The sequence below is a fragment of the Lonchura striata genome, chromosome 14 (genome assembly GCF_050655825.1).
Source record: "Lonchura striata isolate lonStrDom1 chromosome 14, ASM5065582v1, whole genome shotgun sequence".
NCBI classification, from domain to species: Eukaryota; Metazoa; Chordata; class Aves; order Passeriformes; family Estrildidae; genus Lonchura; species Lonchura striata.
The window spans coordinates 3,627,404-3,654,625 of NC_140716.1; the positions used below are offsets into that span (position 1 = coordinate 3,627,404).

At 48.6% G+C, this 27,222-nt stretch overlaps 1 protein-coding gene and 1 long non-coding RNA gene across 3 annotated transcripts; both read left to right on the forward strand.

The window, feature by feature from the left end:
* Positions 1-1,662: 1,662 nt before the first annotated feature.
* On the forward strand, positions 1,663-25,268 carry FBXL18 (F-box and leucine rich repeat protein 18). Of its 2 annotated transcripts, none has more exons than XM_021549541.3 (5): positions 1,663-1,821; positions 2,458-2,658; positions 3,488-5,028; positions 7,621-7,839; positions 19,534-25,268. In XM_021549541.3, exons 1-5 carry the CDS (start codon positions 1,804-1,806, stop codon positions 19,688-19,690), a joined length of 2,136 nt encoding a protein of 711 aa, XP_021405216.1. In that variant the 5' UTR covers positions 1,663-1,803; the 3' UTR covers positions 19,691-25,268. The 2 variants fall into 2 exon arrangements, with proteins under 2 accessions (XP_021405216.1, XP_021405204.1); XM_021549529.3 differs by lacking the exon at positions 1,663-1,821 and adding an exon at positions 2,115-2,322.
* A 339-nt stretch (positions 25,269-25,607) lies between these two features.
* LOC146766058 (uncharacterized) lies at positions 25,608-26,668 on the forward strand. Its single transcript, XR_014958510.1, has 3 exons — positions 25,608-25,737; positions 26,250-26,353; positions 26,539-26,668. It is a non-coding gene; the product is annotated as an uncharacterized LOC146766058 (long non-coding RNA).
* The last annotated feature ends 554 nt before the right edge of the window (positions 26,669-27,222 follow it).

Genomic DNA, 27,222 nt, shown 5'->3' on the forward strand with positions numbered 1-27,222 from the left:
CACCCTGCCTCTCTGGGCAGGGCCTTCAGTCTGCCTTTGGGACTCACTGATGGTTTTCTTTATCATTTGCATTGGAAATGCAGGTCTCCTCCACCCTGGTCTCTGCTTTCCCTGGTGACTGGAAATATGGTAGGTTGGTATTTTTCCCAGATGTCAAACAAGTCAGTCTTGACTGAAAGGCCTCCGGATTTAATTTCTGATTACCTTTTTATTTAAGTGAAACACATGACAAACAAAGCAGGTACAGATCCTCTGCAGAGGCTGTCTCTCATCTAAGAGCTAAAAATGGTTTTCCTCTTTGACTCCAGAGCTCTCTCACAAGGCTAGAAGCAAAATACATAATCAAGACTTGAGGCACTTGCTATTTCTAAGTGAAACCCCCAATTTACCCTTAATGTAATTCGTGGCCTTAAATGGCAACAATCAAGCAGGAAGAAAATAGCAACTTATTCATCTTCCTTTATGGGTCATCTTTAAAACACATTTTCTATGAACAAAATTCCTGAAGCATACATGTAACTGGAAATTCCAGCGCTCTGGTCCTGTCTGTACTTGAGATTTGGGATAGGAGCTATGTGGAGCTACACTGCTGGAGCCAGCTGCCCCCCTTGGACAGGCCTGTGTGATGGCTGTGGTCACAGCAGCAATCACAGCAGCAGTCATAGCAGCCCTGGGTGATTGATTCTGCATGGCCCTCTGCACATCAGCGAAGGGTTAGATGGGATATTGGGAAGAAATTCTTCCCTGTGAGGGTGGGGAGGCCCTGGCATAGAGTGCCCAGAGAAGCTGTGGCTGCCCCATGCCTGGAAGTGACCAAGGCCAGGTTGGACAGGGCTTGGAGCAACCTGGGATAGTGGAAGGTGTCCCTGTCCATGGCAGGTGGTGGAACAAGATGAGCTTTTAAGTTCCAACCCAAACCATTCTACTATCCCATAGCATGTCCCACAGCAGTGATTCTGCCCCTGTACTCGCAACTGGAGAGGTCACACCTTGAGGGCTCTGTCCAGTTCCAGGTGCCTCAATCCCACAAGGCCATTGCAGCATTGCGGTGTGTCTGGAGAAGGGAATGGGGCTGAGGAAGGGTCTTGAGCACCAGGAGCGGCTGAGGAAGGGTCTTGAGCACCAGGAGTGGCTGAGGAGGGGTCTTGAGTGCCAGGATCAGCCGAGGAAGGGTCTTGAGCACCAGGAGCAGCTGAGGAAGCTGGCGGGGGCTCAGCCTGGAGAAAAGGAGGCTCAGGGGCACTTTCTTGCCCTGCACAACTCCCTGACAGGAGGCTCAAGCGAGACGGGGGTCGGGCTCTGCTCCCAGGGAGCAGTGGGCAGGATGAGAGGAAATGGTGTTAAACTGTGCCAGAGGAGGGTCGGGATGGACATCAGGAAGCATTTCTGCACAGGAAGGTTTGTCAGATACTAGAAGGGGGTGCCCAGGTGGGTGGTGGAGTCACTGTCCCTGGAGGCGTTTATGGAAAGTCTGGACATGACACTAAGCGACACGGTGGCGTTCGGTCAAAGATTAGACTGGACGAGCTCAGATTTCTTTTCCACCGTGAGCGCTCTCTCACTCCGCGGACCCGCCGCTCCCTCCATGGCGGCGCCGCCGCCCTCAAGATGGCGGCGAGGGGCGGCCGCGCCGCGCTCAAGATGGCGGCGCGGGGCGGGCGCTGCCGCGGAACCGGGTCATGGCCGCGCCGGAAGAGCCGTGAGGCGGCCGGGCCGGCGGGAGCGAGCCCGGGACGCGGCCGCTGCCAGCGGGGCCCGGCGAGGCGGCGGTGGCGGCCGCGGCGGGACCGCGCGGCTGCCGCCATGTTGCGCTGCGGAGAGGTGAGTCGGGGCTTGTGGGGCTGAGCTCGGCGCCCGCTTCCCCTCCGCAGCGGCCCCTCGGGGCGCCGGTAACAGCGGCGGGCGCGGGGCTGCGGGAGCCCGGAGCCCTCAGGGCGGGCAGCCGGGCTCGGGGGCAGGCAGAGCGCTCGGCGGCGGGGCCGGAGCGCCGGGATCGCCCTCGGCGGGTGATCCGGGGGCTGTGAGGTGCAGCAGCCCCGCTGCCCCTCCGCGGCTGCCCTGGCGTTAGTGCCGGTTTGCGCTCCGGTTTCGCCGTTAAGGCGCGGGGGTGTTGCACAAGAGGTGGGGTGATGTTGGGCTGCAGTGTTGGTGTGTTTCTGTATGTGTAAGCAGATATATATAGCCGTATATATATGTATATATGCACGGTTATGTAACTCTAAAGGTTATTGAAACGGGTGGCGCTTGGAGGAAGGATGTAGAGGGAGATTGCTGTGATACATTTAGGAAAGAATCATGGACAGTCGCTTTTCCAGTTGCGAAGTAAGTACAATGAATGCAAATGTTAGCCAACAGTGAGAGACCGAGTGAAAGTGCCATGATTTTGTGTGAAGTTTTGCACTACCTCCATATTCTCCTTTTATTTTTCCTCTTTTTTTTTTTTTTTTTTTCTACTAGGAGGTCGTAAGTGAGGAGAGCGAGGAGGAAAGCAATGGAGTCAACTTGATGGAGTTCTCAGATGAGATCCTGCTGCACATCCTCAGCTATGTCCCTTGCACAGACCTGATCCTCAATGTCAGGAGAACCTGCAGGAAACTTGCAACGCTTTGCCTTGACAAGAGTCTAACACATACAGTCCTGCTTCAGAAGGACTATAAGGTGGGGAGAGTAGTTTCTTCTGTTAGCTGTGAAGACAAATCATACTTCTGAAAAACAATGCCAAGAAGTAGAACTTTCCAATGTTTATGCATAAATAGACTGCTCCTGAGCTCTGAAATCAAATACACAGTAAGCTGTTGTATAAAAGCATTTATTTTCCAGTATGCTTTGTTGAAACAGCTCTGTGCTTCCTTAGTTTTATAAAATACTGTCAGTGAAAACTTAACTTCTCCATATTTCTGGAAGCGAAAATGAAAGTAAATGTGACCTTAAAGTTACTATTTTCCCAAATTATGTTTTCCCTGTTGTTGTGCAAAAAAATCTTGTGCATGTTGCTGTCAGGTATGCAGTCAGCAAAGCCAGAAATTGTGTGCATGTTATAACAAAAATAAAGCTTGGGAAGGAAGGGTGATATATTCAATAAGAACTGTATCAGCTAGTGCAGGCAGGGGAAAGCCCCCTATGCTCATTTCCAAAAGAGGAAACTGAATGAAGAAGAATGGAAACATTCTTCTTTCAATTTGAGTTTCTGCACATAGGCAGTTCTGCCAAAATAGTTTTGCTGGTAGAAAATTGAGGTGGTTTTCCTTTCCACTGTCAGCTGCTGAACAGTCTGTAATGCAGAACTGCAGAAGCAAAAGGAAGTGTAAATCTTAAGAGTCCAAAGCATGGCAAACTGAGCTGCCAGCAGTGTGGTAATTCTTAGGCTGTGCTGCCCTCCCCAGACTTCTGGATGAAAAGTACCAGCCACTCTTCTCTCCATCTCCAGCTGGGAAACTGAGTCACCACTGCTGTATCTCTCACTGAACGTGGTTTTGTTTGGATGCAGGTAAACAAAGACAAAGTGAAGCAGCTGATGAGGGACATTGGAAAGGAGATCTACCAGCTGAACATGGCCGGGTGCTACTGGCTGCCCAGCTCCACTATCGACCACGTAACACGGTGCAAGAACCTGGTGAAGCTGAACCTGTCCGGGTGCCACGTCACCTCTCTGCGGCTCTCCAAGATGCTCTCCACGCTGCAGCACCTGCGCTCCCTGGCCATCGACGTCAACCCGGGGTTTGATGCCAGCCAGCTGAGCAGCGAGTGCAAAGCCACCCTCAGCCGCGTCTCGGAGCTGAAGCAAACCCTCTACACGCCCTCGTACGGGGTCGTCCCGTGCTGCACCAGCCTTGAGAAACTGCTGCTCTACTTCGAGATCCTCGATCGCTCGCGCGAGGGGTTTATGCTCTCTGGGCAGCTGATGGTGGGCGAGAGCAACGTGCCCCATTACCAGAACCTCCGCATCTTCTACGCCAGGCTGGCTCCTGGCTACGTCAATCAGGAGGTGGTGAGGCTGTACTTGGCAGTGCTGAGTGATCGGACACCTGAGAACCTCCACGCCTTCCTCATCTCTGCCCCCGGCAGCTTTGCGGAGACGGGAGCCACCAAAAACCTCCTGGACTCCATGGCCCGAAATGTACGTCTGGATGCTTTACAACTGCCCAAAGCCTGGATTAATGGCTCTGGGCTCCTGCAACACTTGAAGTTCAACAACCCTTTCTACTTCAGCTTTAGCCGATGCACCTTATCTGGTGGGCACCTGATCCAGAGGGTCATTAATGGCGGGAAGGATCTTAAAAGCCTGACCAGTTTGAATCTCAGTGGTTGCGTTCACTGCCTGGCCCCGGAGTCCTTGTTTCGGAAAGCAGAAGATGACATTGACAGCAGCATTTTAGAAAGCTTGGTAGTGTCTTGCTGCAACCTGAGACACCTGAACCTCTCTGCAGCTCACCATCACAGCTCTGAAAGCATAGGGAACCACCTGTGCCAGCTCCTGTCCAGGCTAAAGCACCTGCTCTCATTAGCACTACCAGTTTGCTCCATCACAGATGTTGGTGCAAGCGTGGAGAAGCCTCCCAGCACACCTAATTTGGTGCCCCAAACATTTGGAAGGAAAGTTCGGATTGGGATACAGACATATCCAAGGAACTTAGGGGACCAGGCAAATCAGAAGATGGAGTCTTCAGTGTTTTGGGCTCTGATGGGAAGCCTCCGATTTTTGGGAACCTTGGAGATAATTGGGTCCAGTTTCTCCTCTGCCATGCCCCGCAACGAGCCAGCAATTCGGAACTCGTTGCCTCCCTGTGTCCGGGCACAGAGCGTGAGGGATTCAGAGGTGGCTGCCATTAGCCAATTGACTTACCTGCAGAGCCTCACCTTAGCACAGCTGCCAAATATTCTCACAGGCTCTGGGCTCGTCAACATCGGGCTGCAGTGCCAGCACCTGCGGACTCTTTCCTTGGCCAACCTGGGCATGATGGGCAAGGTGGTCTATATGTCTGCTCTCATGGACATGCTGAAACACTGCAAGTGTTTGAGAGATCTCAGGTGAGGGGCTGCCCTTGAACATCTCCCATTTTGTTTGTGGATCTCCAGAAATGTGATGTGTGGTTTGCTGTGGCTACTATTAAAAGCATTCCGGTCCAGAGTAGATGCAATGGCTTGAAAAGTGGCTTTTTCCTTCCTGACTTGTGGAGAATGGGAAGGCATTGCATGTTGTCCTTGGGGGCTCAGGATGTGCCCTTTAACCAGTGTTTTAGGAGCAAAAGGTGCTGTGACTGCCATCCTTTTAGATAAGAAAGAGTGCATGCTGCTTATTTGGGAGCTAGCAGCTTGTCAGGGTTGGTTAAATACTACGTGCCTTTGCTGATTTTTTTGGCTTTGTGTACATGCACACCTCTTAAATTTCCAGGAAGGAAGGGACTCCTACACTGTCTAGATAATGTAGAGTTTTCTTTGGGTTTGTATGAAAATCTTGCCTCTTTGTTTTTTTATTTGTTTTCTTTATAACGTACTGAAAGCATTCCTGATTTAGAGTTTGTCCTGTTGGTGTTCCTCTTCTGACAGGATTTAAAGGATCCTACCAAGGAAGGATCTGATCCTAAAGAGTGCCCAAAGGAGCTTTATGATAGCCAAAATGGGCTTGTGAAAGGAAACTATGATGGTTTCCTTGCACTTGTCTATATGAACACAAACATTATCACTTTAGAGAGATGAGTTTTTTCTTTTTTTTTTCTTCTTTCAAAGTCATCCTCTTTCAGTGAAACTGCAGAACCTGTCAGTCTCATTGTCCCCCTTTGTTCACAAAACTCCGAAGTGCTGTGCAATTGAGACAGCAAGGTCACAGTTACTGTGGCTGAAATTACTGTTCATCACCTGAGACTGGTGCTTGTGTGCCTGTCCCTGACCCACTGCAGTAGTGAGGGGGGATAAAACACCTCAGGAGAGTTTTTCTTTTCCACCACTTCCCATTTATAACGGGAGGAGGGTGCTGGTCTCTCATCTGGGTTCGGTTGCTCAAGGTCTTGGGTTATGTGAATGTATCTTTAACCTTGAGGAGGGTAAATAGCCATGGAGGAGCTGAGGGCTGGGGAAGGAGGTTTGGGTGTGCAGTGCTGCTTTGCTCATCCCAGGCCCTGTAGCTTCCTGAGGCTTTGAAATGGAGGCCAGGAGTGACAGAGATGGGAGGCAGTGCAGAGCCTGGAATGAAAGCTGCAACAGGGCTCTCTCCTTGTACCACATTTGGGTGGAAGCTGTCACTCTTCTTCCCTGAGTAAAATCTAAGGTTTTATATTGGCTTAAGATGGTTTTAGAAATCAGCACTTCCTCTTGATAACGTCGTTTCCTTTTGATCTGACTAATTCCCTGCTGTTTCCACACTTTTTTAACTTCCCAGTTTTCCAGGCTGAGGAACGAGTTTAAGGCGCTCTTCCAAAGCAACATTGCCATCTAGCGAGTGCAGGGCGGCATTGCCGGTGTGGCTGGTGCATCCCAGAGATTCACCTGGAAACCTGGATCCTGGACATTCTGTGCTTTTTGTCCTAAATTTACAGTGCCCCAGTAATGATGCTGAAAAATTGAAGAGGCTGCCCGTTCTCTTAATATGAATTCTAACTTATTATCCAAAGTGTAGCTATGCTCTTAGGATCTCTTCAGGCAATGCCACCGGAGAGCAGTTGCAGGCTGAGACTGAAACAGAATTTATCAATTAACAGGATTAAGTTGCTGAGATACCCCTGCATACTACAAAGCCTGTGCAGAGATTACCCAGATCAGGTTGGGCCCGGCAGCTTGTTATCACCTAATGCATTAACCTTCTTAGAGCTCTTGGCTTTCCTGACCCAATGACTGAGATTCCCAAGTGCTCTGCAGCCTGGCAGTAAATCTGCATAAGCAGATGAACTGTCCTGGTGGCACAGGCCTCATGCAGGTTCAGCTCCCTGCAGGCTGGCTTCTGTGAGGGAGTCACCCACTTATGCTGCTGGGTAAAACACAGACCCCTTGTTGGCCAGGTATGGCTTCACTGTGTCATTTTATTGTCCTCCTGGATCACTGTGATAGAGGATCCTGTCTCTCTTCCCTGAGCCAGGTGTTTAAGGTAAAAGTTGGGTTGATGATGGTTGTTCTTCCTGTGGGAGAGCAGTAGCTCTGATCCTTTGCCAGGGCTGGCTATGGTCACTGTGTTGGCCCAGTTCTGCATCAGCCTGTGTGCCATGTGTGTTTTTCATGCCTGCTTCTCCCCAGGCAGTAAAGTGAAGATATGACCAGTTTGGGCAGTGTTTGTACACTGGAGCAGAATGTCCCTAAATCCACGCCACCTGCTTGGTGGATATCAGGTACAGAAGGCTGGCTGTGTTTTTAAGATGAGAATGGCTCTCCTGCTTAGACCCAAGGCTTGTCTTACCCACCATACCTCGTGGGAAACTTGCAAAACCAGGGTTACTCCAAGGTCACTCCCTGTGGGCGCCAGAATTCTGCACTTCAGGGCTTTCCTGCCTATTTGTGCCCTTGTGCTTCAGGACTGGAGGCGCTGCTCCATCCATTTGCCAGCCCGCCATGAATGTGCTGTGTCTTTCCCTCTTGCCTGAGAGCGCCCCAGGCATGAATTGCCCATTGAGTTGTTTTTGTTTATTCCTGCAGGCTGGAACAGCCGTACTTCTGTGCGGGCGCCCAGTTCTTCCAGGCACTGAGTCACTGCTCCTCTCTCCAGCGGCTTTGCATCGTCTCCCGGAGCGGGACTCTGCAGTCTGACGCAGTGATGTCATTCATGGCCAGCTGCCTTGAGGTCATCATGTGCCACATGTTTATGGGAGAATCTCTTACCGTTTGCAAAAATCTCCAGCAGTCCATTGTCCGGAGGTGAGTGCGGAAAAGGGTGGATGTGGGATTTCTGGAGCTGTTGGAGATTTATCTCCATCCCCTGCCTTGCCAAGGTTTATATGGCTTGGAGCTCTTGTTCCAAGGAGCTAATAGGTAATGTGTAACTGTTTGGCACATAAGCCAGCTTCTTACTTTAATAAGAGTGAATCAGTGAAATATTTGAAGGTATTATATGAATTCTTGATTCCATTCCCACCCATGTTCTCTGCAGTTCTGCTGGCCTGGTTGAAGTTCTGGATGCAAAGCTCCATCATAAATCAAACGACACTTTTTGTGTAAACAAAACATCTGCCGACATTTAAGTACTGAGAGATTTGACCTTGAAGCTTTCCTCCTTTCCCACAAGTGACTAAGATAATTCTCTGTCCTCTAATCACTTGTAAATGTCACTTACTGATAATCCCCTGGCAGCGCAATTCAAAGCCTTTAAAGGGTTGTTGTGAAGGGTTTTTTTCTTCGGAGGATGCTTGAGGGGGGAGAATTGGTACAAACTGCCTTTGCACGTTTGGCAGTTCTTAAATGCATTTTGCTTGGCCCCTTGCAGCGTTCTGAGGCTCACGTGGTGGGAAACGTTTGTGTGTGAGCCGTGAACTGCATTTGAAAAGAGAGCTTTTAATTACGCTTGGCATTTGGAAATCTTCTAATAATGGCAGTCATCTTACAAACTATTTCCCATGCAGCAGACTTTCCATTATTATCTTTTTTTTTTTTCTATGAGGCTATTTCCCCACCTTCAGCCTGTTTTCTTTGTCACCTACTGTTGCTGTGCCCTGTTAAGCTCTAATAAAAATTTCAAATCACACGGCGTTATTAGTGCATCCTAAAGGGTGCTCCTCCCCCCCAGCCATCCTCCAGCTTCAAACTAACTTATTACACTTGGCTTGTTTCCTTGGATCAAATCCAGAGAAGGCTGTGACTATATTAGCTCCCTACCAAACTGCTCCTGAGATTGCTGCTGCCTCTGAAAGCCTCTGTGTCCTTCTGGGGTAGGGATTGTTGGGAACATCTGAGTAAATTCCTTGTGATACGACAAGGATTCTTTTGAGTTTGTTTTACACAGGGCTTCGTATCTGTAAAAACATTACTGGGCTGATTTCAGTTGTGCTTTGGGGATCCTTGGAAAGAACCAGAAGTCTGCAGTTCCTGTTTTTTATTTTCCTTCCCTTTTGAGGTGCTGCTGCAGTGCTGGCCAAAATTTTAATGTCCACCTACTGAGCAGAAATACACCATTCTGCAGTCTTTTCTCCCTCTTTTTCTCTGTCATGGACTGATTCTCACTGCATTCTCTACCTCTTTATAATCTAAACCCTGGGAACTTTCAAAGAGCAGCTGATGCCTGGTGGAAATGTTAAAAACTATTTTTATATTTAGCTACAGTTCTGGCTGTCAAACTTATTTTCTTCTTTTGTATTTTATTAATAGAGACACTTGTATGAAAACAGGGTTTTTTGAAGGTTGGGTTTTGGGGTTTTTTTTGCTGAAGAGAGCATCTGCTCCCTCTGCAAATTCTACACCTGAAGTCATAATCCTCTATGACATTGTAATTGGTGGCTCTGGAAACGATTTTGATGTCATGTAAGATTATGACTTCAGGAGGAGGATAAGCAGTGGGAGCAGATGCTCTCCTAAGCAACAAAGATCCCGTTCTCATGCAACTGTCTCTAGTAATCAAATGGAAGAAACAAAATACAGAAAATGATGTGTAAGCAAAGCCTGGAGTCTTCCATGAGCCATCAGCAAGTCTTTAACCACAGGACTTCAGCAATTCCATTCTCATCCTTGCACAAATGTGCCTTGGGATGGGGTCAGGAATTGACTTGCTCTTGACTGCATTTTGTCTGCTACTCCAAGGCAGAGAGAAGTGCAGTAAAATCTGTGTGTGAGCTTCAACCTGTGACTATGGCTCCAATTCACACAGCATGGCATGCTCTAAGAGTGTGCAGCTGGTGTCTCTTCAATCCAAGTTTTACACCAGGCAGCAAGTTGGAAGTTATCTATCCTTGTGCCAGAATGAGATGAGGTGATTTATGCTTATTTTTTTCCATTTGTTTGGAACGTCAGTGGATGCTGTGTGTGAAACACGGGGAGCAGGTGGGAAGGAGGAGGTGAGAGGAGGGACCTCAAGCCTTTGTTTGCTCCCTTTCTTGAGCTGGGGCAATTGATCCTCAGGTTCCACTGAGGGTCAGTTCCTGTTGTAGGGCTGTGGTGATGGTGTTGTTAAGGATGAGAGATAGTTTTGGACAGCAAAATGGGGCCAAAGTGATTCACATTCTCCCATTTGCCTCTAAAACAGAGAAGAAACATGAGTGGGAATGGGAAGGACCCAGAGCTGGCTATGTATCAGGAGTTTGCTGCAGAAGGAAGAGCTGAGAGGGCTTGAAAATGCAATATAATGCAGGGTAGTCCTCTTTCAAGTGTTGGTGCATAGGAGGGTTTGGGTAACAGAAGAAGCCAGAACCTGTCTGGGGAGAAGAGATTGGTTTCAGCTGTGGAATTGTACTGGAAGATGGTGAATATACAGGGTGTGGTGATGAGAGCTTGGGAATTAAATCTGCTGCATCACAGCAATGGCTTAAAGCCTGAACTGCTCCTCAAACTGTCCCTTTTTACTGTAAAAGGAGGTTAGTGTTATGGATTTCTGTTCCACTGGCCTGAAAAGAAAGGTTGTTCTCATGTCTCTTAGTCTTGTGACAACTTTGAACCAGACCCTGTGATGTCCAGCTTTCTGGTGAGCAGTTTCTGGTTGAAGTTTGTTACTATTTGGGACAAACTAATTCGTACATTTGAGTCATTAAAAGCCTCTGATTCAGTTCTGGCTCTTTTGCAATGAAACACAATAAGCAGAGCAGGGCTCATCTGGAGCCTCATCAGCAAGCAGGAGGCTTGCAAGGGCAAGGTCTCCTCTGAGCTGTAGAGAAGACTGTAAAGATTGTTTCCCTCTGGGCAGATAAATCATTGCAGTGTTTTTCTTTATTCTTTTTCCTTCAGTGTGAGTGGGGAGGGGGGAGCTCCTTTATGGTTCAGGGAGATACTCTGCACATAAGAAGGGCGTAGTGGTTAGAGTGGGAGATGTGGCTTGAGTGATCCATATCCACTTCCCTGATCTTCCTCAGGTTTCACATGTGACGTTGGTCTAGTCTCCATTTCTGTGTAAATTGGCTTTTTTTTTTTCCCATCACATGGTGCTCAGCTGCTGCCACACTTCAGATAGCAGCAGATCCAATAAACACAATGTTTTCCATTTTATGTTTGGACCCAAACTTTGCTGGAGTGCTCAGCTCCAAGCACATGTTGTCCCTGTTTAAATAACTCTTCTGTTCAAACCACTGCAGCATTAATTCCACAAACACTAAAATACCATAATTTGAGGCTTTGTGGTTGGAGGTTCAGGTGTGACCCCAGACTTGCTGCTGTGCCAAGACTTCTTTGCAGAAAAGGTAAATTTGCTTCGCCATTTTGGGCTGAGCTGCTGTGCTGGGATTGTTTCTAAATTCCTGCACAGACCTGTGTGTCCAAAGGCAGGTCCAAGGGGTTGAGCCTTCCAGGAGCTTTCCCAATCTTTTCCACAGTGTTATTTTGTGGAAGAGTCAGTAGATGGAGCTGTGACCCATGGAAGGTCCCACCATTTACCAACGGGCTGCGTGCTAAATAATCCTATTTATATGCCAGTATGTCTCTGCCCCAAAAATCCTGCGGGCAAGGAATTTGGATGACTTCAGGCTTGCACAGCTACGTGGGGTTAGCAGGCACTTCACAAATGTGCAGGAGAAGTTGCTTTCCTGGCACTCTCCTTGCCATCAAAAAAAAACCAAAACAGGCTGGAAGAGGGGATGGGAAATGCTTCAGCAAATATCCCCTTGGCTTCAAGGACAGATTTTTATTTTCCACTCTGTGCCTTTAGAATTTTGTCGGTTTTAGCTGAAGTGTTTAGATAGCTCCTATCATGGTAGTGATTTCAAGGACTCTACAACACCAGACAATACAAGCCAGTGAAAAGTCCTTGGAAAAACACCTTGGAAAAAGATCAAGAAAGCTACAATAAAATAAAAACAATCAAATTTAAAAAAAACCCCAAAGCAAAACAAAAAACCTCTGAGAACATCCCCCCAGAGCTGTGGGGTCGGGGTGGGGATGTGGCAGTTCTCTCCTGTGCTCTCTGCCCCTGTTCCCCAGCCACACTGGTACCTCTCTCCAGCAAATGCCTTTGCAGAGCACCTGAGCAGCTCAGCCCTGCTGAGGCCACACCTTGAATCCTGGGGTCAGTTCTGGGCCCCTCAATTCAGGAAGGACATTGAGGTTTGAAGGGTGTCCAGAGAAGGGAACAGAGCTGGGGAAGGGTCTGGAACACAAGTCCGTGGGGAGAAGGTGGGGGAGCTGTTTAGCCTGGAGAAGAGGAGGCTCAAGGGGATCCTTCTGTCTTTCCATAACTCCCTGGCAGGGGGGTGCAGTCAGGGGGATGTCAGGCTATGCTTTCAGGATGAGGAAATGGTCTCAAGGTGTGCCAGGGCAGGTTTAGGTTGGATACCAGGAACAATTTCTTTACCAAAAGGGTTCTCAAGCACTGGCCAAAGCTGCCCAGAGCAGTGGTGGAATCTCCATCCCTGAAGGGATTTAAAAGCCATGAGGATGTGGCATCTGGGGACATGGTTCAGTGGTGACCACAGTAATGCTGGGGGAATGGTTGGCTTGGTCTTAGGGGGCTTTTCCACCCGAAACAATTCTGTGATTCTGTGACTCACGTCACTCTTGAGTTAACCAGTGCGGGAAAGTGCAGAGAATTTTTCTCATTTAGGACAATCCCACTGTTCTGGGGATCCCAAACTCAGAGGAAGAGAAACACAAACTTACCCTGCCTTGTGTCTGTGTCAGGTATGAGCTCTGCCACTTTCTAGGAAGAGCTTTCAGCCTCAATTAGATCATTTTGTTCAATCTTCTGTAGCATCACCTAAATTTCCCCGTGCTTGCTTTTGTCCTTTTTTTGACGTGAAACTCTTGGCTGGATCTTCCCTTTTTCTTAAACTGCTGATTCCAGTGGCTCTGTATGGCTGTGAGCTTATTTTTGTCCTTTTTTTAACATGAAACTCTTGGCTGGATCTTCCCTTTTTCTTAAACTGCTGATTCCAGTGGCTCTGTGTGGCTGTGAGCTTGCTGAAGGGATGGAGCAGCCTCCTGGGATTCAGTTGCAGAAACAGAGCTTCCAGGTGGGAGCACTGGGCTGAAATTGAGTATTGGAAAGTGCTGAGTGAGCCAGTCCCTCTCCTGGCATTTAGCACAGGACTAAGTTACCACAGATGAGTTTTTGCTCATCTCAGGGCTAAGTATTCCCCCTTGCCCTGGATATCCCTGCAGCACTCTGCTCGCCTGGATTCTCATTGTGGTCTCAGGCTCATAAAATCCCTTTTGGGGATCCCTTTTACTCCTAGAGGGATTGGAGGGGGCTCTAGGGGCAGTAGGTGATTGCAAGATGATCTTTGAATTCAGCCTATTCCTGCAGTGTCACTCCTGTGCTGCCCACCCGAGTGCTGCAGTCCTACTGACACTGCAGAAAGCTGCTGTGGGCACCTAGGGCTTATTCAAGATTTTCAAGCTGGTTTTGCATCTCTTCAGCACCTTCTTTCCCTTCTGACCTTGAAGAAGTCCCTGTCTGTTTGCTGGTGGCTTTCCTGGTCCCAGAGCTGCTGGCAGTGGCTGCTGATCCCACCCCGCCAGCCCCAGCGTGCCGAGGGCTCCAGCCCCGCACAAGTGGGATTGCAGAGGATTTAATGTATCACCAGGCTGGTGTAGTGAATCATTAGCATCCTGCTCAAGCTTTCATTGTCTCTTTCATTTCCTGCTCTTGGAAACCCCTGAATCATTCTGTCACAGACTGAATAACAAACTGCATCCTTGTCAGATTGCGTTGCCCAAGGATTCCTTGGCGGGCTTGGCGAAGGTTGAATGCGTGAGGTGTGGCCCAGACACCTTTGCTTCTACCAGGGATGTTGCTTGTGGGTGGGTTTAAATACTTTACAAGCCAGCAGGGCTTGTGGGACCATCCCCAGTTTGTCATATTAATTTATCTTCTTTTGGGGGTACTCACAAATGCCCTTCTTTAAATGCATTCCTGTGGCTGACCCAAATGCCTCGTTCTAACTGCCAGCTCATGTGTTTTGAAAGGAATTCAGTTCTGAAACCTTCCTCAGCGGGCAGATTGGTTTGTGCATGAAATAACTTTCAAGGATTGTCCTCTCTCTCTCTCTCTCTCTCTCTCTTGGCTGAGAAATAATATTGGAATAGCACTGTCGTGCTTTCTCTTCATGAGGGTGTAAAAGGCTGAACGGAAGCATTAACTGCAGCTTTAAAGCATTTCCATAGTAAAATAAATCTAATTGAGCAGTTATTGCAGTAGCTTTTTAATTTGTGGAAGAGATTAGGAAATAACTTTCAGCTTGCTCTGGCAGAGCACTCCCCTAGGACGTGTCCTGGGCGCTCTGGCATCGCTCTTTGGGTTCTTATTCCCTCCCCCTCTAATTGTCCGGTCACATTTGAGTGATGCAGAGTTCAGCTGGCAAAATAACTAGGAACCTCAGTCTGCAGGCGTGTTTGATACAAACCTCAGTTCACAGGAGAAGTAGCAGAGTGCCATTCATGCCTTACAGGGAAACCACAGCAGAGAGATGTAATTTGCCTCGGCTTGGGATGAGTCTGATGTGTTATTGCTCCTTCCCTGTGGCTCAACGCAGTGGCAAATGAAGAAACTGTGCTGAGGATAATGGGAGAGTTGGCAGTGATGTGTGTGAGTGATTTCCAGAGTGCCATCTACACCCCTTGGTCTCAGGTTGGAGACTGCAGTGATTGGACTTAGCGTGGAAAAATCAGCAGCCTTGGGAGAATATTGGTTTGTCTACATAGACATGAAGGGATGGAAGATACCCCTAAAGGAAAACACTTTATAGCAAAAATATCTCATTGTGTGGAGTTAAGAGCAACCAGAGGAATCTGAACATCTTTCCTTGGGAACTTTTCAAGTCTGTTTCTGAGCTTTGGAAATAAAGTCTGCTTAGCATTGGCACTCTGGCAGGGCTGGAAGGGAGAATGGCACTAGAGAATGGATCTGCTTTAGAATTAGTGTGAGGAGGGTTTGGAACCCCCTGAGAGGCTTCTGGGGGGTGGGTGGGAGGCAAAGGTTCTCCCTGCTCCCAGGAGAAGGGGCCTGGGAGAATCCCACCTACAGTTTCTTTGGCAAGGCCAAATCTTTGGAAGATGCTCCTGCAGAAGCATCTTTGGCAGTCACTGTAAGCAAGGAGAGATTTGCAGCTCCTTGGTGCTGAGGTCAGGGCACGGCCAGTGGAACAAATCTGAAGTGTTTGTCTGGCCTTTCCTGAGAAGATGAGAAAAGTGTGAGTATATGTCGGGTCATGCTGCTGCCAGCTGCTCCAGCTTGTCCTGGCATTTCCTCCATTTCACCATGCCATGCTGCAGGAAGGGAGTTTCCAGGCTGGCTCAGGTATGCTGGCTGAAGCTTTCAAGACAAATGCCACACTTGAACTTGGAGGTGTGAGCAAGTCTTCCAGTAAAAACACGCTGTGCCTGGCAGAGGATTAGCAGGCTTTGTGCATGTAGGTGAGAAAGCTGCATACAGGGCAAAAAGTGAGTTGGTTTGAAACTTCTGCTCTTGAGAAACTTGTGCCTCTCCAAAAACAGCTCATCAGCCTGCGTGGAAGGTCAAAACAGAGAGGGGAGAAGGTGTGTGACTGTAGCAAACTGGTTTGCATTTGTGAGAGTAGTGCCAACCAGAGTCCATATCTGCTCTGTTCCCCCAAATCAAACTTCTCTTCATTTCCTTCCTTCCTCTCCTTCTCTAGAGCTTCTTTTTTGATAAGCTCAGCTTGGTTTGTGGAGGTCAGAGATCTGCCCTTGATCCATTCCTGATACACTGTATTTCCTCACTTCATCTGCTGTGTGCTGCTTTTGTTGGCAGTGTTTAATTATCCCTCATTGCATGCCCTCGGTCCTGCTTGCCAGCCTCTGTGAAGTGGGATGTGCTGAAATGTCTGATTTGGCTTAGGACTTTCCTTGGGCTTCTGTGGAAATCTCAAGGGGAAGAACATTCTTCAGCCCTAAATACTTCCTTATCCTTTCCTTATAAGTAAAGGAGGTTTGAGCAGCACCTAATGCAGAGGGCTGTCACCTTATAGGGTCTGTGGTGCAGAGGGTTGCAGGGGGGTGGGATGCATCTTTCCAGGCTGGCTGGAGAGATTCCCCAAGGCTTTGGGCTACCCTTTGGATCTGTCAGCAGGTGGAATCCCCTGGGGACTCACTGTCCTCTCTGGAGAGGCATGTCAATGTTTGCCAGGAGATAACTACATTCCAGGGAGGGACTCTTTTGTCTTGCTAAAATCGAGGAAATCTGATCAAAGTGCAGCCTTGCTTTAGACTTTTTCTCTTTCTTTTTGACTTTGTCCCTGACCTACATATTGGATCCTGCCACAGTGGTTGGAAGTAATTGAGAGCCTAGTGTTAGGCTATTTACCAAGCTGTTCACTTGAAAATAACCTTACTGAGTCCAGTCCACACCTGTTCTGGGAGAATTCCGGAGACAAATAGCAAAGCATCATTAACCCTTTCATCTGCACACAGCCAGTTCAAGATCTAGGAGCAGAGAGATGCTGCACCTCCGCTGATGCCAGGAGGAATTTGTGACACAGGGTGTGCTTCATCATTTGTTTCCCAGCTATGTGGATGATTCCAACCAGCTGCTGAGGCCAGCTCTGCTCTGTGTCCACATCCACATGAGGACACTTCAGAGACCTCCTTGTGGAAATTCCTGCTGGGTGGTGGTTGGTTTGGTGTTGATTCTGCTGGACCAGAGGTTATGCTGGAAAATATACGTGGGGGGAGGGTAGGGACGTGTTTTCTTTGTTATCCCAGTGGTTGTGTCTGATTAAAAGATCTGTTTTGAAGGGGCTGCTAGTCAGTTGCCTAGAAAACTTGCTTTCATTTAATTAATCATGATGAGTTTAGTCTGGAGGTTTTGTAGGAGAGAGAAAGAAAGCATATCCTTGGCTTTTTTCCCTTGAAAAAAAAAAAACAAAAACAAACCCAAACCGAAAAAAGCAAGGCTTCATGTCTGAAACTGCAGCTCTTTTGTCTCCCCGGGTCAACATCCTTCTCTGTCCTTCGGGTTTTAATTTTACAAGCCATGCGTTTGCAGAGGTGGATGGAGTTTGAAGTCCATCCAGGTGTGGAATGAGGAAAGAGCCCTCAAGAAGATTACAGGAGCTGTTCTGCAACTCATTAACTCACTCTCTTCCCCTTCTTGTTATCTCCTCCCCGTGCCTGGGGCCTTTCGAAGTAGTGCTCTAAGTGCCTCTCACTTAATCTAGCCCACCTGGACAGGTGGATGAAGAAAGGAATTGCCTTCCGGGGAAGGACTAAAGGAGCATAGATTGCAGAGGGAGGCTGCTTTTGGGAACTGCTAATCCCAGTTTAACGTTATGACAGCTGCTCGTTAAAATCAGGGTGTTTTTTAACAGGCAGTTAAAGGAGAGGCTTTGCACGCACATTTAACTGAGAATAATAGTCAACCATGTGCATTTGATTTTTTTTTTTCCTTAAATCACGCAAATTGTACATGGAAAGAATTCTCCGGCGTCAACTTGCTGGGGTATGGAATTTACAAGGTTTGCAGTAACATACAGTTTCCTGTTGAGGGGGGGAGAAAATCACAAAGCTTTCTTTTTTTTTCCTCTTATTTTAAGATCAAGTTCAAACCCCTGGTATAAACCCAGCCTCTTTAGGAGGGACACTTACTGCGTTGGGGTTTTTCACTTGTCTCGGTGGCAGTTCATCATGTAAACTTGTCTGGGTTTTTGTTTTTATAGCTACATGTAAAGGCTGCTTATAAACTACAATTTTGTACATGGTGAGAAGGCGGCACTCAGGACCAATTTGGGAGAGTCTATATACAAAGAAGGAAGCAGTTTCTTTCCCTTGGGGAGATGGCAGTTTCTTCCTTTGCTGAACTTCAGTAAACTTGGTCTATTAACATGATTTTCTCTGCAGGACTGTGGTGTTGGATAAGAAACATGAAGAGCTGAGGCAGAGCAGGGACTATCAAAGAGATGTTTGGCTGTATTTTATGTGATTTCACTGCAGACTTTACCAGCTGCCTCCCAGATCAGCAGTTATTTGCTGGTTGATTTCTTGAGGGCAGTGCTGTGGAAGTGAGAAGCTGCCCAGCTCTGACACAAGTCCCCAGATCCACCCAGGGAGCTGTGTCCTTTTCTGCCAGCCCTTAGGCAGGAGGCATGAAGGGCAGGTCTGTGATGCAGAGAGATATAAAATTGCCCCAGGTAGTTCTGTTGCTGGAAATTGTTATTCCTGCAGCTACTTAGGTTCTGGCAAATTAATTCAACCCATCAAGACTGAGCAGCTAGCTTGGGAATGGAAGTTTCTCTGCTGTGTTTTTGGCAGCTCTACTCCAAATCGTTTGTGGATGGGAATGTCCTTATTGTCACCCAGGAAATGCCAGTCTCTCCTGTTGCTTTCTTCAGCTGGCTGTATTACTACCTGGGGTTTTCATGTCTGTTTCCAGCAGCTGGATCTCCAACCTTTCCTCAGTGTTTGGCAGAAATCTGGCCATTTCAGAGTTAGAGATGAGCTGGGAATCTTCCAGGCACACACCTGTCTAAGGTTGTCGAGCAGAGAGCTTCTCTTTGGGCCCAGCACAGCTTGGTTCAGCCTCCAGGGACTGGTGCTGTCCGTGTGACTCTGCCTCCTCCCGAGTGATCATGAGCTGGTCCTTGTCCCACCCTTCAGAGGAAACATCTTGGTGGTACAGGACTAGGAGTCAAATCTTTTTCATTTTAAGGTGTAACTCTTAGGGTAATTATGCTACATTTTTACCCCCCCAGCTTTAAAAGATTAAATTCTTGTTACACTGCATTGAGTAATACCATTTCTCTTCCTCACAGGTTGCTGTCAGTAAAGTACCTGCTGGTGGGCACTTGGGCTTTTTCTGTACGGTTCTTTCTACATGGTTTAATGGTTTTAACTTGTGCAAATCTCTTCCTTTGCTTTGCAGCCTGGATTGAAAAGCAGGATGCAGTGTGTGAGTGTGAGCACACTTAAATGCTTATCTGCACATCTGAGCTTTCTAAACTTGCCTATGCTCTAATTGCAGAGTGTAGACTCTGCGTGCAGAACAACCCAGCCTGAAGTGATAATCCCAGGCTCAGCCCCGAGGGGATGCCTGACATTGCTCTGGCCTGATTTTCCTAATGGCTCTGCAACTTGCCTCTGGTTTGCAGGTGGTTTAAATTGTTATCGCTGAGCACTTTGCCCAGCTTGGGCAGAACTCTTGGGATCTCTGATCCTCTAAGAATACCTACCTGTCTTGATTTATTTTTTATTAATTTTTTTTTAAACTTCTTCCTCCCTCCCGATTTTAGGTGCAATTTGGGCTTGTGCCAGCTTAGCAGACTCATTGCAAAGGGGTGCAAACCCAGCCTGAACTCCCTGCTGACACAGAGAGGGAAGAGTGGGGAGACCTGGAGTTCCAGCTGCCCCTCCTGCCTCCTCTGAACAGCCCTTCCTTGCCCCCATCCTGCATGATCCATACCCAGGCCATCCCCTTCCCTTGCACTGGAGAGCTGGTGTTTTTCCTTGGCTAATAACCTGTGTCTGATTTAGTTTCCAGGCAGAACGCCCTGCATTAAACGTCGTCATTTTCCCTCTGCTTCACGAGGACTTGACAGAGGTCATCAGAGATGTCCCCATGAGGCACTTGGATGAAATTACCTTGTTTAAAAGCAGAGTGGCCGAGGAACCTCCCAATTTGTGGTGGTGACTGCCACAGCATGGAAAGGACAAGTCAGTGTGAACCCATGGAGCAGCTTCTTGTTGGCCTGGATTTCCCATCCTCGGCTCCTGGCCACCTCACTGGATGCTGTACAATCACTTCAAACAGGTGCAATTGCAAAATAAAAAAAGCTGGTTCTTTGCAGTGGGGAAGCATCTATTGAATATTGCTTGCATCTGAAAATCCTGTCTCAAAGGCTTGTGGAATCTGATGAGTATTTCCTTGCGGTTAATATGAATCGTTTTTGTTGTTTTACTGAAGTTAAAGGTAAGAGAAACTGACTTAACAATGCTCTTTCCCCTGTGTCCCCTGGTGTCTGTCCCAAGGGCCCCTGTGTATGTTGGCAGTGTGCTTTGTGGTTTTGGTGGAAATCATTCTTTGCTTCAGTCTGTTTTTGGCAAAGTAGAAAGCCTAGGCCAGCTCAGAGGCACAAAAATGTGTTGCTCAATTGAAGTGCATCACATCTTTTCTATGTTTCAAATAGGCATTTGTAGTCACACATGTGCAGTCACGGATATTTAATAGTTTTTTTTTTGATGGAGAAGTACCACAAGGACTCTTTTTTAAATTTCTTAATAAGAAAATAAGGTCATTATCACCTTGACTGTGGTATCAGCATCCTACTGATGCTGTTTCCATTGGTCTGGTGGAAGAAGTTCTCAGCTCTTCTGGAAATCCTTGTCCTAGAGTAGATGGTGCCTACAGTGAATAAGTTGAGGCTCAGATCTGATTTATATGCAGTCTGTCTTGCCGTGTAGATGGGAATGTAGTGTTCCAGTTCTGTCCTTATATCCCATGCCTTGAGCTCATGTTAATTTTAGAGATGTTATGAAGCATGTTCACAGTGTGATTTCAGTCAGCTTCTCTGCTCCACAGAACTTCCTCAGGCATCAGTAGTGGTCTGGATCACTTTCATATTGCCTTATTTACTGAGCACTTTTAAAAGCATCAGACAGCTGTACCAAAAGCCAAGTTACAAATTCCTGGAGCTACAAGTCTGGGTGGCAGAATTTTCCTTGGTAGCGTACCAGGTCTGTCTTCTGCAAAGCAGCTGCTGACCAGAGCTGTCTAACTTCACCCAAATCCCGAATGTGTTGAGCTCTGCTTTTCTGGGAAAGCCCAGAGTCATCCAAAGATGATGTGCCCATCTCCTTGTCAGCATTTTCTACTCAAGATGCCCTCTCCCAAACGCTCTTCTGCCCTCAGTGTTCATAGGAAGCCTGGTCTGATGGGATAAATTTGAGAATAAAATGCATCTCCCAGCCTTGGAGGACTTTCTGTCCTTGCTTTCCAATCAGCCACGTGTGAGCCTGCCTGGAATTCTGTCTCACAGGTGTAAATCTTGAGCCAGGCTGTGATAACCCTTGTGCTCAGAGAGGTTACAGTAAAGAGCACGTAAGTGTCAGGCTCTGCTAGCACAGGTCTGTGCCTTGCTGAGACCAACCCCTGGTGGTTTGCTGCCTTTCCCGAGGCTCTCACCCTTCCCCTCTGAGGACAGGGAGCCAGCACAGCCTCTGGAGTGCAGCTGGCAGCAGGAATGTGAGGCCAGCTCCCCTGGGGATGCTGCAGCTGAGCTGTGAGCACTTCTCCAATGTTTGAGGCTCTGCCTCAGCTTCAGGTCCCTGCAGCTGAGTGTGAGGAGCTGCTGCCCTGCTCCTGCCACTGTTTCCCCTGCCACTCTCCCCCATGAGGTCGTTCTTTCTACCTCTTGTTGTATTACTCACCTGTTGGAATCCCTCTCTTCTCTCCCTCTCTTCAGCACATCCTTTGTGCTTTTTGGCAGGAACACGAGCTGCTGCTCTGGCCACTTCAGCTCTACCTGCTTTTGTCCGTGGTTTTTTTCCCTAGGATAACTAGCAGGACTGGGCAGAGGGTGTTTGCAAAGCTGCTTTCTCCTCCTGGTAAAGTTGCTTTGTCCTGCTTGTGCCGCTGGCCTCAGGGCAGAGGGAAGGCTGAGGGTGTGGTGGCAGCTCTCTGATGCCCTGGGGGACCTGTTCAGTCCTGTGAAGGAATCCTGGGGTTTGTGAGGCCATTCCCACCCTCAGCAGGGATTTCCCTGCATAAACAGCTGTGGCATCAGCAAGAGCTTGGCAGTGCTGCCAGCTCACCTCTGCCTGTTCCGCTGGAAAACCTGGACTGGGGGACAGTGGTGTGCACAAACCAGCTGTTGCTTGACTCTGGTGTTAAACCCTTGCTCTTGGGCTTGCAGTCACCTGATGGAACATGCTGTACACTTGGCTTGGCACATCCATATCCACCTGCCTTGTGTCCTGCTGGATGGGAGCAGCGGCCAGGGGTGTTTTATAGTGCTGTTATTCTCTTGCCAGGGATACGATGTTTGGGCATCTGTATTCATGCAAGTGAGTCACAAGCCCTGATGATGCTACCAGTTACAAGCAGGGCTAGGAAAAGTCACCCACAGGTGATAAAGGTAGCATTCCAAATAGTAATAAAGAGCTAAAAACCTTCTTCCACCCCCAGCTCCCCAACTCCGGGCCAGTGCTTGATATCTCTACTACAAATCCTCTTATGGTGAGTGAGAATTTCCGCTGCTTTTGCACTCCAGGCAGGATTCACCAGATGTTAATAATGTGCTTATTTTCTCTAAGTGCTATTTTGGCATCGGTGTTAATTACAATTTATATTCTGCAACATTTACACTGGGAAAAGAACCCACCCTAATAGTACCCAATTGGCAGAGCTGGGCTATTAAACACAGCTCCATATGTTCTGAGCAGAGCAGTGGATGGGACTCGGAGCCCACTCAGCGCTCAGGCAGGCAGCTGTGGAGGAAGACAGGGGAGCAGAGAGAGGGGTGTTCTGCTCCTGATTTTATTTAATATTAAATCCCCTCTCCTTTTCTCTGTCCCCATCTCTCCAGAAATCTCCCTTCTGCTATCTGTGAGCATATAAGGAGGTGATCTCTGAGCCTGCTGATGCTGCTGTCCGTAGTCTAAAACAAATGAATTCAATTACAGAAGGTGCCCTTCTTGCAGGGAGTGCAAGATCTGCAGGATCCCAAGTCCCTGCTGGCTTTTCCTTGCTGCCTTCCAAAGCAGACCTCCAATCTTTGGGAACTGCAGCAGAAATCTTTGCTTTGACCACCACTAAAGTGTCAGTGGTTCTGTGGGAGAAGGATATTCTGGGACAGTTCTGTTCTTATGTAAAACTCGATGTAGTTTGCTGTTCTGCTCATGTCCAAAATCTTGTTTGGCAGAGTGGCATTTGGTTCCTGCAGGCTGGGAGGGTCTGGAGTGACACTGGTGTGGGGAATTTGGAGGGGCTAAGTCATCTGTGTTCCCATGGGTTTCTTAGGATTGTAGGTTAAAGGATTGCTTCCTCAGCTGTTTGCAAAGCTGATTTCATGGCCTCTTTAGGAAATGGAGTGTATCCCCTGCTCTGTTAGGAGAAGGGGCTGTGTGGTGACAGCTTCTCCCTTCAGGAGAGACTATAGTCACTGCTCCATCAGGGAGAAGGTGGGAGTCAGAGGAGGCAGGGTAGGATGGAGTCATGGATCTCGCCCTGGAAGCCAGACAGACATAGTGAGGCTTGGCCTGTTTCCTCACTTGTGGAGGGGGAGGAAGCTCCCCAGGTGCTGAACCCTCCCCTCCTGGTGAGGTGTTGCTTGCTGGGGCGCAGAGGGCAGACCTGGGGCTGGTGTGGACTGAGAGCAGCAGAGCCACAACCCCACTCACAATTCCCATCCTCTGCCAGGCGTGTGGGATCCCTGGGAGCAGAGCAGGACCCATCCCCTCACGTGGATGTTCAGAGCTGTGGCAGCTCTGGGACAATGGGCAGGTGTGTGGGAATGTCTGTGTGAGGTGCTGGGCGCTTTCTTCCAGCACTGCTGTTTTAGGATAGGGCCATAGAAATTTGGGACTTTCCCACTGGCGGAGTGAACCAGTGCAGAAGGGTTGTTTCACCTGTCTCAGGGGGTGCAGTTCCCTCTTGGCTGGTCCCAGCTGGGGAAGCAGTGCAGGAGCTGTGCTGGGTGTTGCAGAGCCCAGTCTCCTTGCACTGCAGCTCTCCTGCCTCTTTGAGATGCACAGGCAGCCAGGGTACTCCAGCAGGAGAATCATTTCCATAGAAACCAATTGGGATGTTGTACAGGGAATAATGATTAATAGTGAAGGGATGTTGCCTCAGGCCCTTTTCATTTTTTAGGGGGCAGTGAGGGACAAACTGGGGCACAGGTAGGGGGACAGGGAGACTTGAAAACTAATGGAAACCATCTCTTCCATTAATTTCCAGGACAGCTTCCCCTCTTCTCCTCCTGCCCAGCCCCCCACTGCTGCTCCCAGCTTTCGTCAAATTTTCAAAATGGCTAACCTGGTTAGAAATAATCATAATAATAAAAAAGGATGGATGAGGTCTGACTACTAACATTGTTGCTGTTAGCAGCAGGATTTCAGCCATAAAACATGAAGCAAGGGAGGCATTGACCTTTCCGCTGTTTGAAATGAATGGAGACATCAATATCTATTGTTTTGTGGCATTGACCTCTGACGCTCTCAGTTCGCCCTCCCCTTTCTTTTATTTTAATTTCCCCCTGACACTGGAGGAAAGGGGTCAGTCTGTACCATCTATTGATCCCGATCTTACTTGGTGATAGGGAAATAATTAGAATTTTAAAGATCTCTGCTGCACGGTGGTGAAATACATACACAGAGGCACAGGCTAAGCCCCCGCTTGCCATGTTCTGTTCTCCCCCCTTCCTTGCAGAGATCCAAAGCTCTGAGATCTGAAGGAAGGCAGATCAATATAGGTTTAATCATGATGGGGGTTTTATTTCAGTTTTTTAAACAGTAAAGTGTAACATTTTATGTTAATGTTGTCGGAGCCTGGCTGCCTGGTGCCTTGTTTTATTTATTCTTTTAAGTAGCCCCTTCTTTTGTGAACTTCATCTATGTACAGAGAATGTGAAATCAGGCATTGCTAATTAGCTGTATGACAATTAAGTAATGTAGCACAAAACCATTAGGACACTGGATTTGTTTTTGAAGTTTGTCCTTTGAAGTGGAAGCTGCAACTCCCTGCCCAAGGCTGCTGGGGAAAATGTTTTTCTATCAAAACTTTCTTTGAAAATAAAATGTCAGTGTAAGAGCCCCTATTTCTGTCGTCTCTCCTTCTAAACAGCGGGTGAAAATTGTTTCTCCTTGTAAAAACTGCTGGCATTGATAGAAAGGGGAATTCAGGAAAGCATTAAATGGGCAGTTGGTCTCCAAACACCCTCAATTCTGGTGGAGATATTACCCAAAATCCTTGTTTAGCTCATTGAAAGGGAACGGTGCCACACTAGGAGAGAAGACCCAGCTCACAACTCTGGAGATGGCAAAGGGAGGTGGTCCTAAAACTGGGGTTCATCTCTGACACCCCAGGTGCCATCAGGGTGCCAGCCTGGTCACAGATCCCTGCAGGCTCCCGGGCTCCTCCGTCCGTGCGCGCGTTTGACGCTTGTGTTTGCTCTGCCCTTTGTCCCTGTAGTGAGTCCAGTTCTGAATGTGCAACTTGCATGTATGCTGGTGGCATGTAAAACTTCAAATAAAGAGTGGAACATTTGGAACCAGCTCTGTCTCCTTGCCTCCTGCTTCCCTCTCACTGTGGAGCCCAAAGCCACCCTCTCGTGGGGAGGGCTTTGGCACTGCCAGGTGAGTGTGTGCTTGGGTGCAGCCCCGGTCTGCACTGGGAGCTGTGGGGTGTCACTGGGAGTACTGGGATGAGCACTTTTGGGGTTACAGCCCTGCCCTTCTGGGTCTCCTGGGTTTGGGGATGCTGTTCTGTGGTGTTTGTGGCTGTGGGCTCAGCTGAAGAAGGAGCTGCTCTGTGTTTAGGAAATGCTTCTCCTTGGATCTCTGCACATCCAGCTGCTGAGCTGTGCTGATGTGGGATGAAACATCAGTGCCAGGTTGGGTGGGGACTGGAGCAGCCTGGTCTGGTGGAAGGTTCCCTGCCCATGGCAGCAGGGTTGGAATGAGATGAACTTTGAAGTCCCTTCCAGCCTGAGCTGTTCAGGGATTCTGCCACCATTATCCCTGGTAAGTGACTCACAGTGAAGGTCCATTTCTCTGGGCAACCCCAGGCCACCTCCCACACCTCTCTGACAGCTCCAACCCCTGGACAGCAGACAGGACCTGCACCACTGCTTTGTGTGAAGCCAAGGGCTTAAATCAGGTGCCTGGTGAAATGTGAGCTGGGATGGCCCAAATGCCATCAGTGGCACCATATCTGCGTGGATTTAGCTGAGCTGGGCTGGCTGAGGCTGCAGGAGGGGGAAGCTGGGTTGGGGGAGTGGGCAGGATGAACTGCTTGTGGTGATGGAAACTCCTGAGGCATTAACCTGCCTTGGCAGCAGCACCTCTGCCCTGGCAGCCACCTCTGCTCCCTGGAGCTCTGCAGTGGTGGCTGAAAGGGCTCTGCCACCCACACTGAGGAGCTGGAGGGGAGTGGGATGGATGTGCTGGGTCCACACAGTCCTGGGCACGTCTGTGTGACCAATGCTCAAGAAAATGTGCACCCTGTTGAGCTGTCTCTGTGTTACTGTTCCCAGGGATAGTGAAGCCAGACTTCAGCACCTTCTTTAAGAAAATCCACGAAATAAACACACAGGAGGAGCAGCTCATGTACTCGTGTGCTTAAATCGACTTGCCCCAGGTAGGTGAAGTAGAGAAAAGCCTCAGAACTGGGGTGTGATCAGTTTTAAAAAGGTGAGTGAGTCCATGCAGGACTTGTGGGACTGTAGGAGAGCCTCTTGCCTGAAGTGATCTCTGCCTGAAGTGATCCAAGGTTTTATTCCCAGAGAGGATCAAGGGCTCTCCTCTGTTTTTCTGTTCTGGCAGGTGTGCTCACCCAGGCAATGGAGACCCTCCTTCCATCCCTCCTGTGCTTGTGTTTAAGTTACGGATTTTATTGTTCCAGTAACATTTATCTAAATGTGCTTTGTGGCGAGGGAGGAAGGAGATAAGGAGGGAGGAGGCTGAGGAAAGAATGTGCTTTTGGACTCTGCTAAAGCCTCCATCTTATTGCTGGGACTCGCTGTGGGGTTTTGGAATTCATGATCCCAGGGGAGGACTTGGGGAAATGACTGGAAGAGCTGTGGTGAGTATGAAACACTGGTGGGAGGAAACCCAGGGATAGCCTGTGCAGAGCATCCCTCTTCCCTTTTGGTACTGATCTCATGTCCTCTGCCAGCTTATCTCTTGGCAAGGAGGGATCTGACTCAGTTTCCAGGAAGGAGAAGTGAGGTGGAGGTGTGGGAATGCTGAGGATGCAGAGCTCAGCTTGGCAAGGGAGAGATTTTCTGCTCAGAAGTCTCAGAGTGTTTTGGGGTTTGCCCTTGCCTGCACAGCCATGAGGTGGGCACATAGAGTGGTGATGTCAGGGAAAGGGGGCAAAAGGCCCTGGTTCTTCCACTGCTGGGACATTCTCTGGGAGGTGTCCAGGAATGGGATGGCAGGAGGAGAGGTCCTCTGGGTCTGTGCTCCAAGGGCAACTTCACCCCCAGGTCAGTTTGGGAGCAGTTT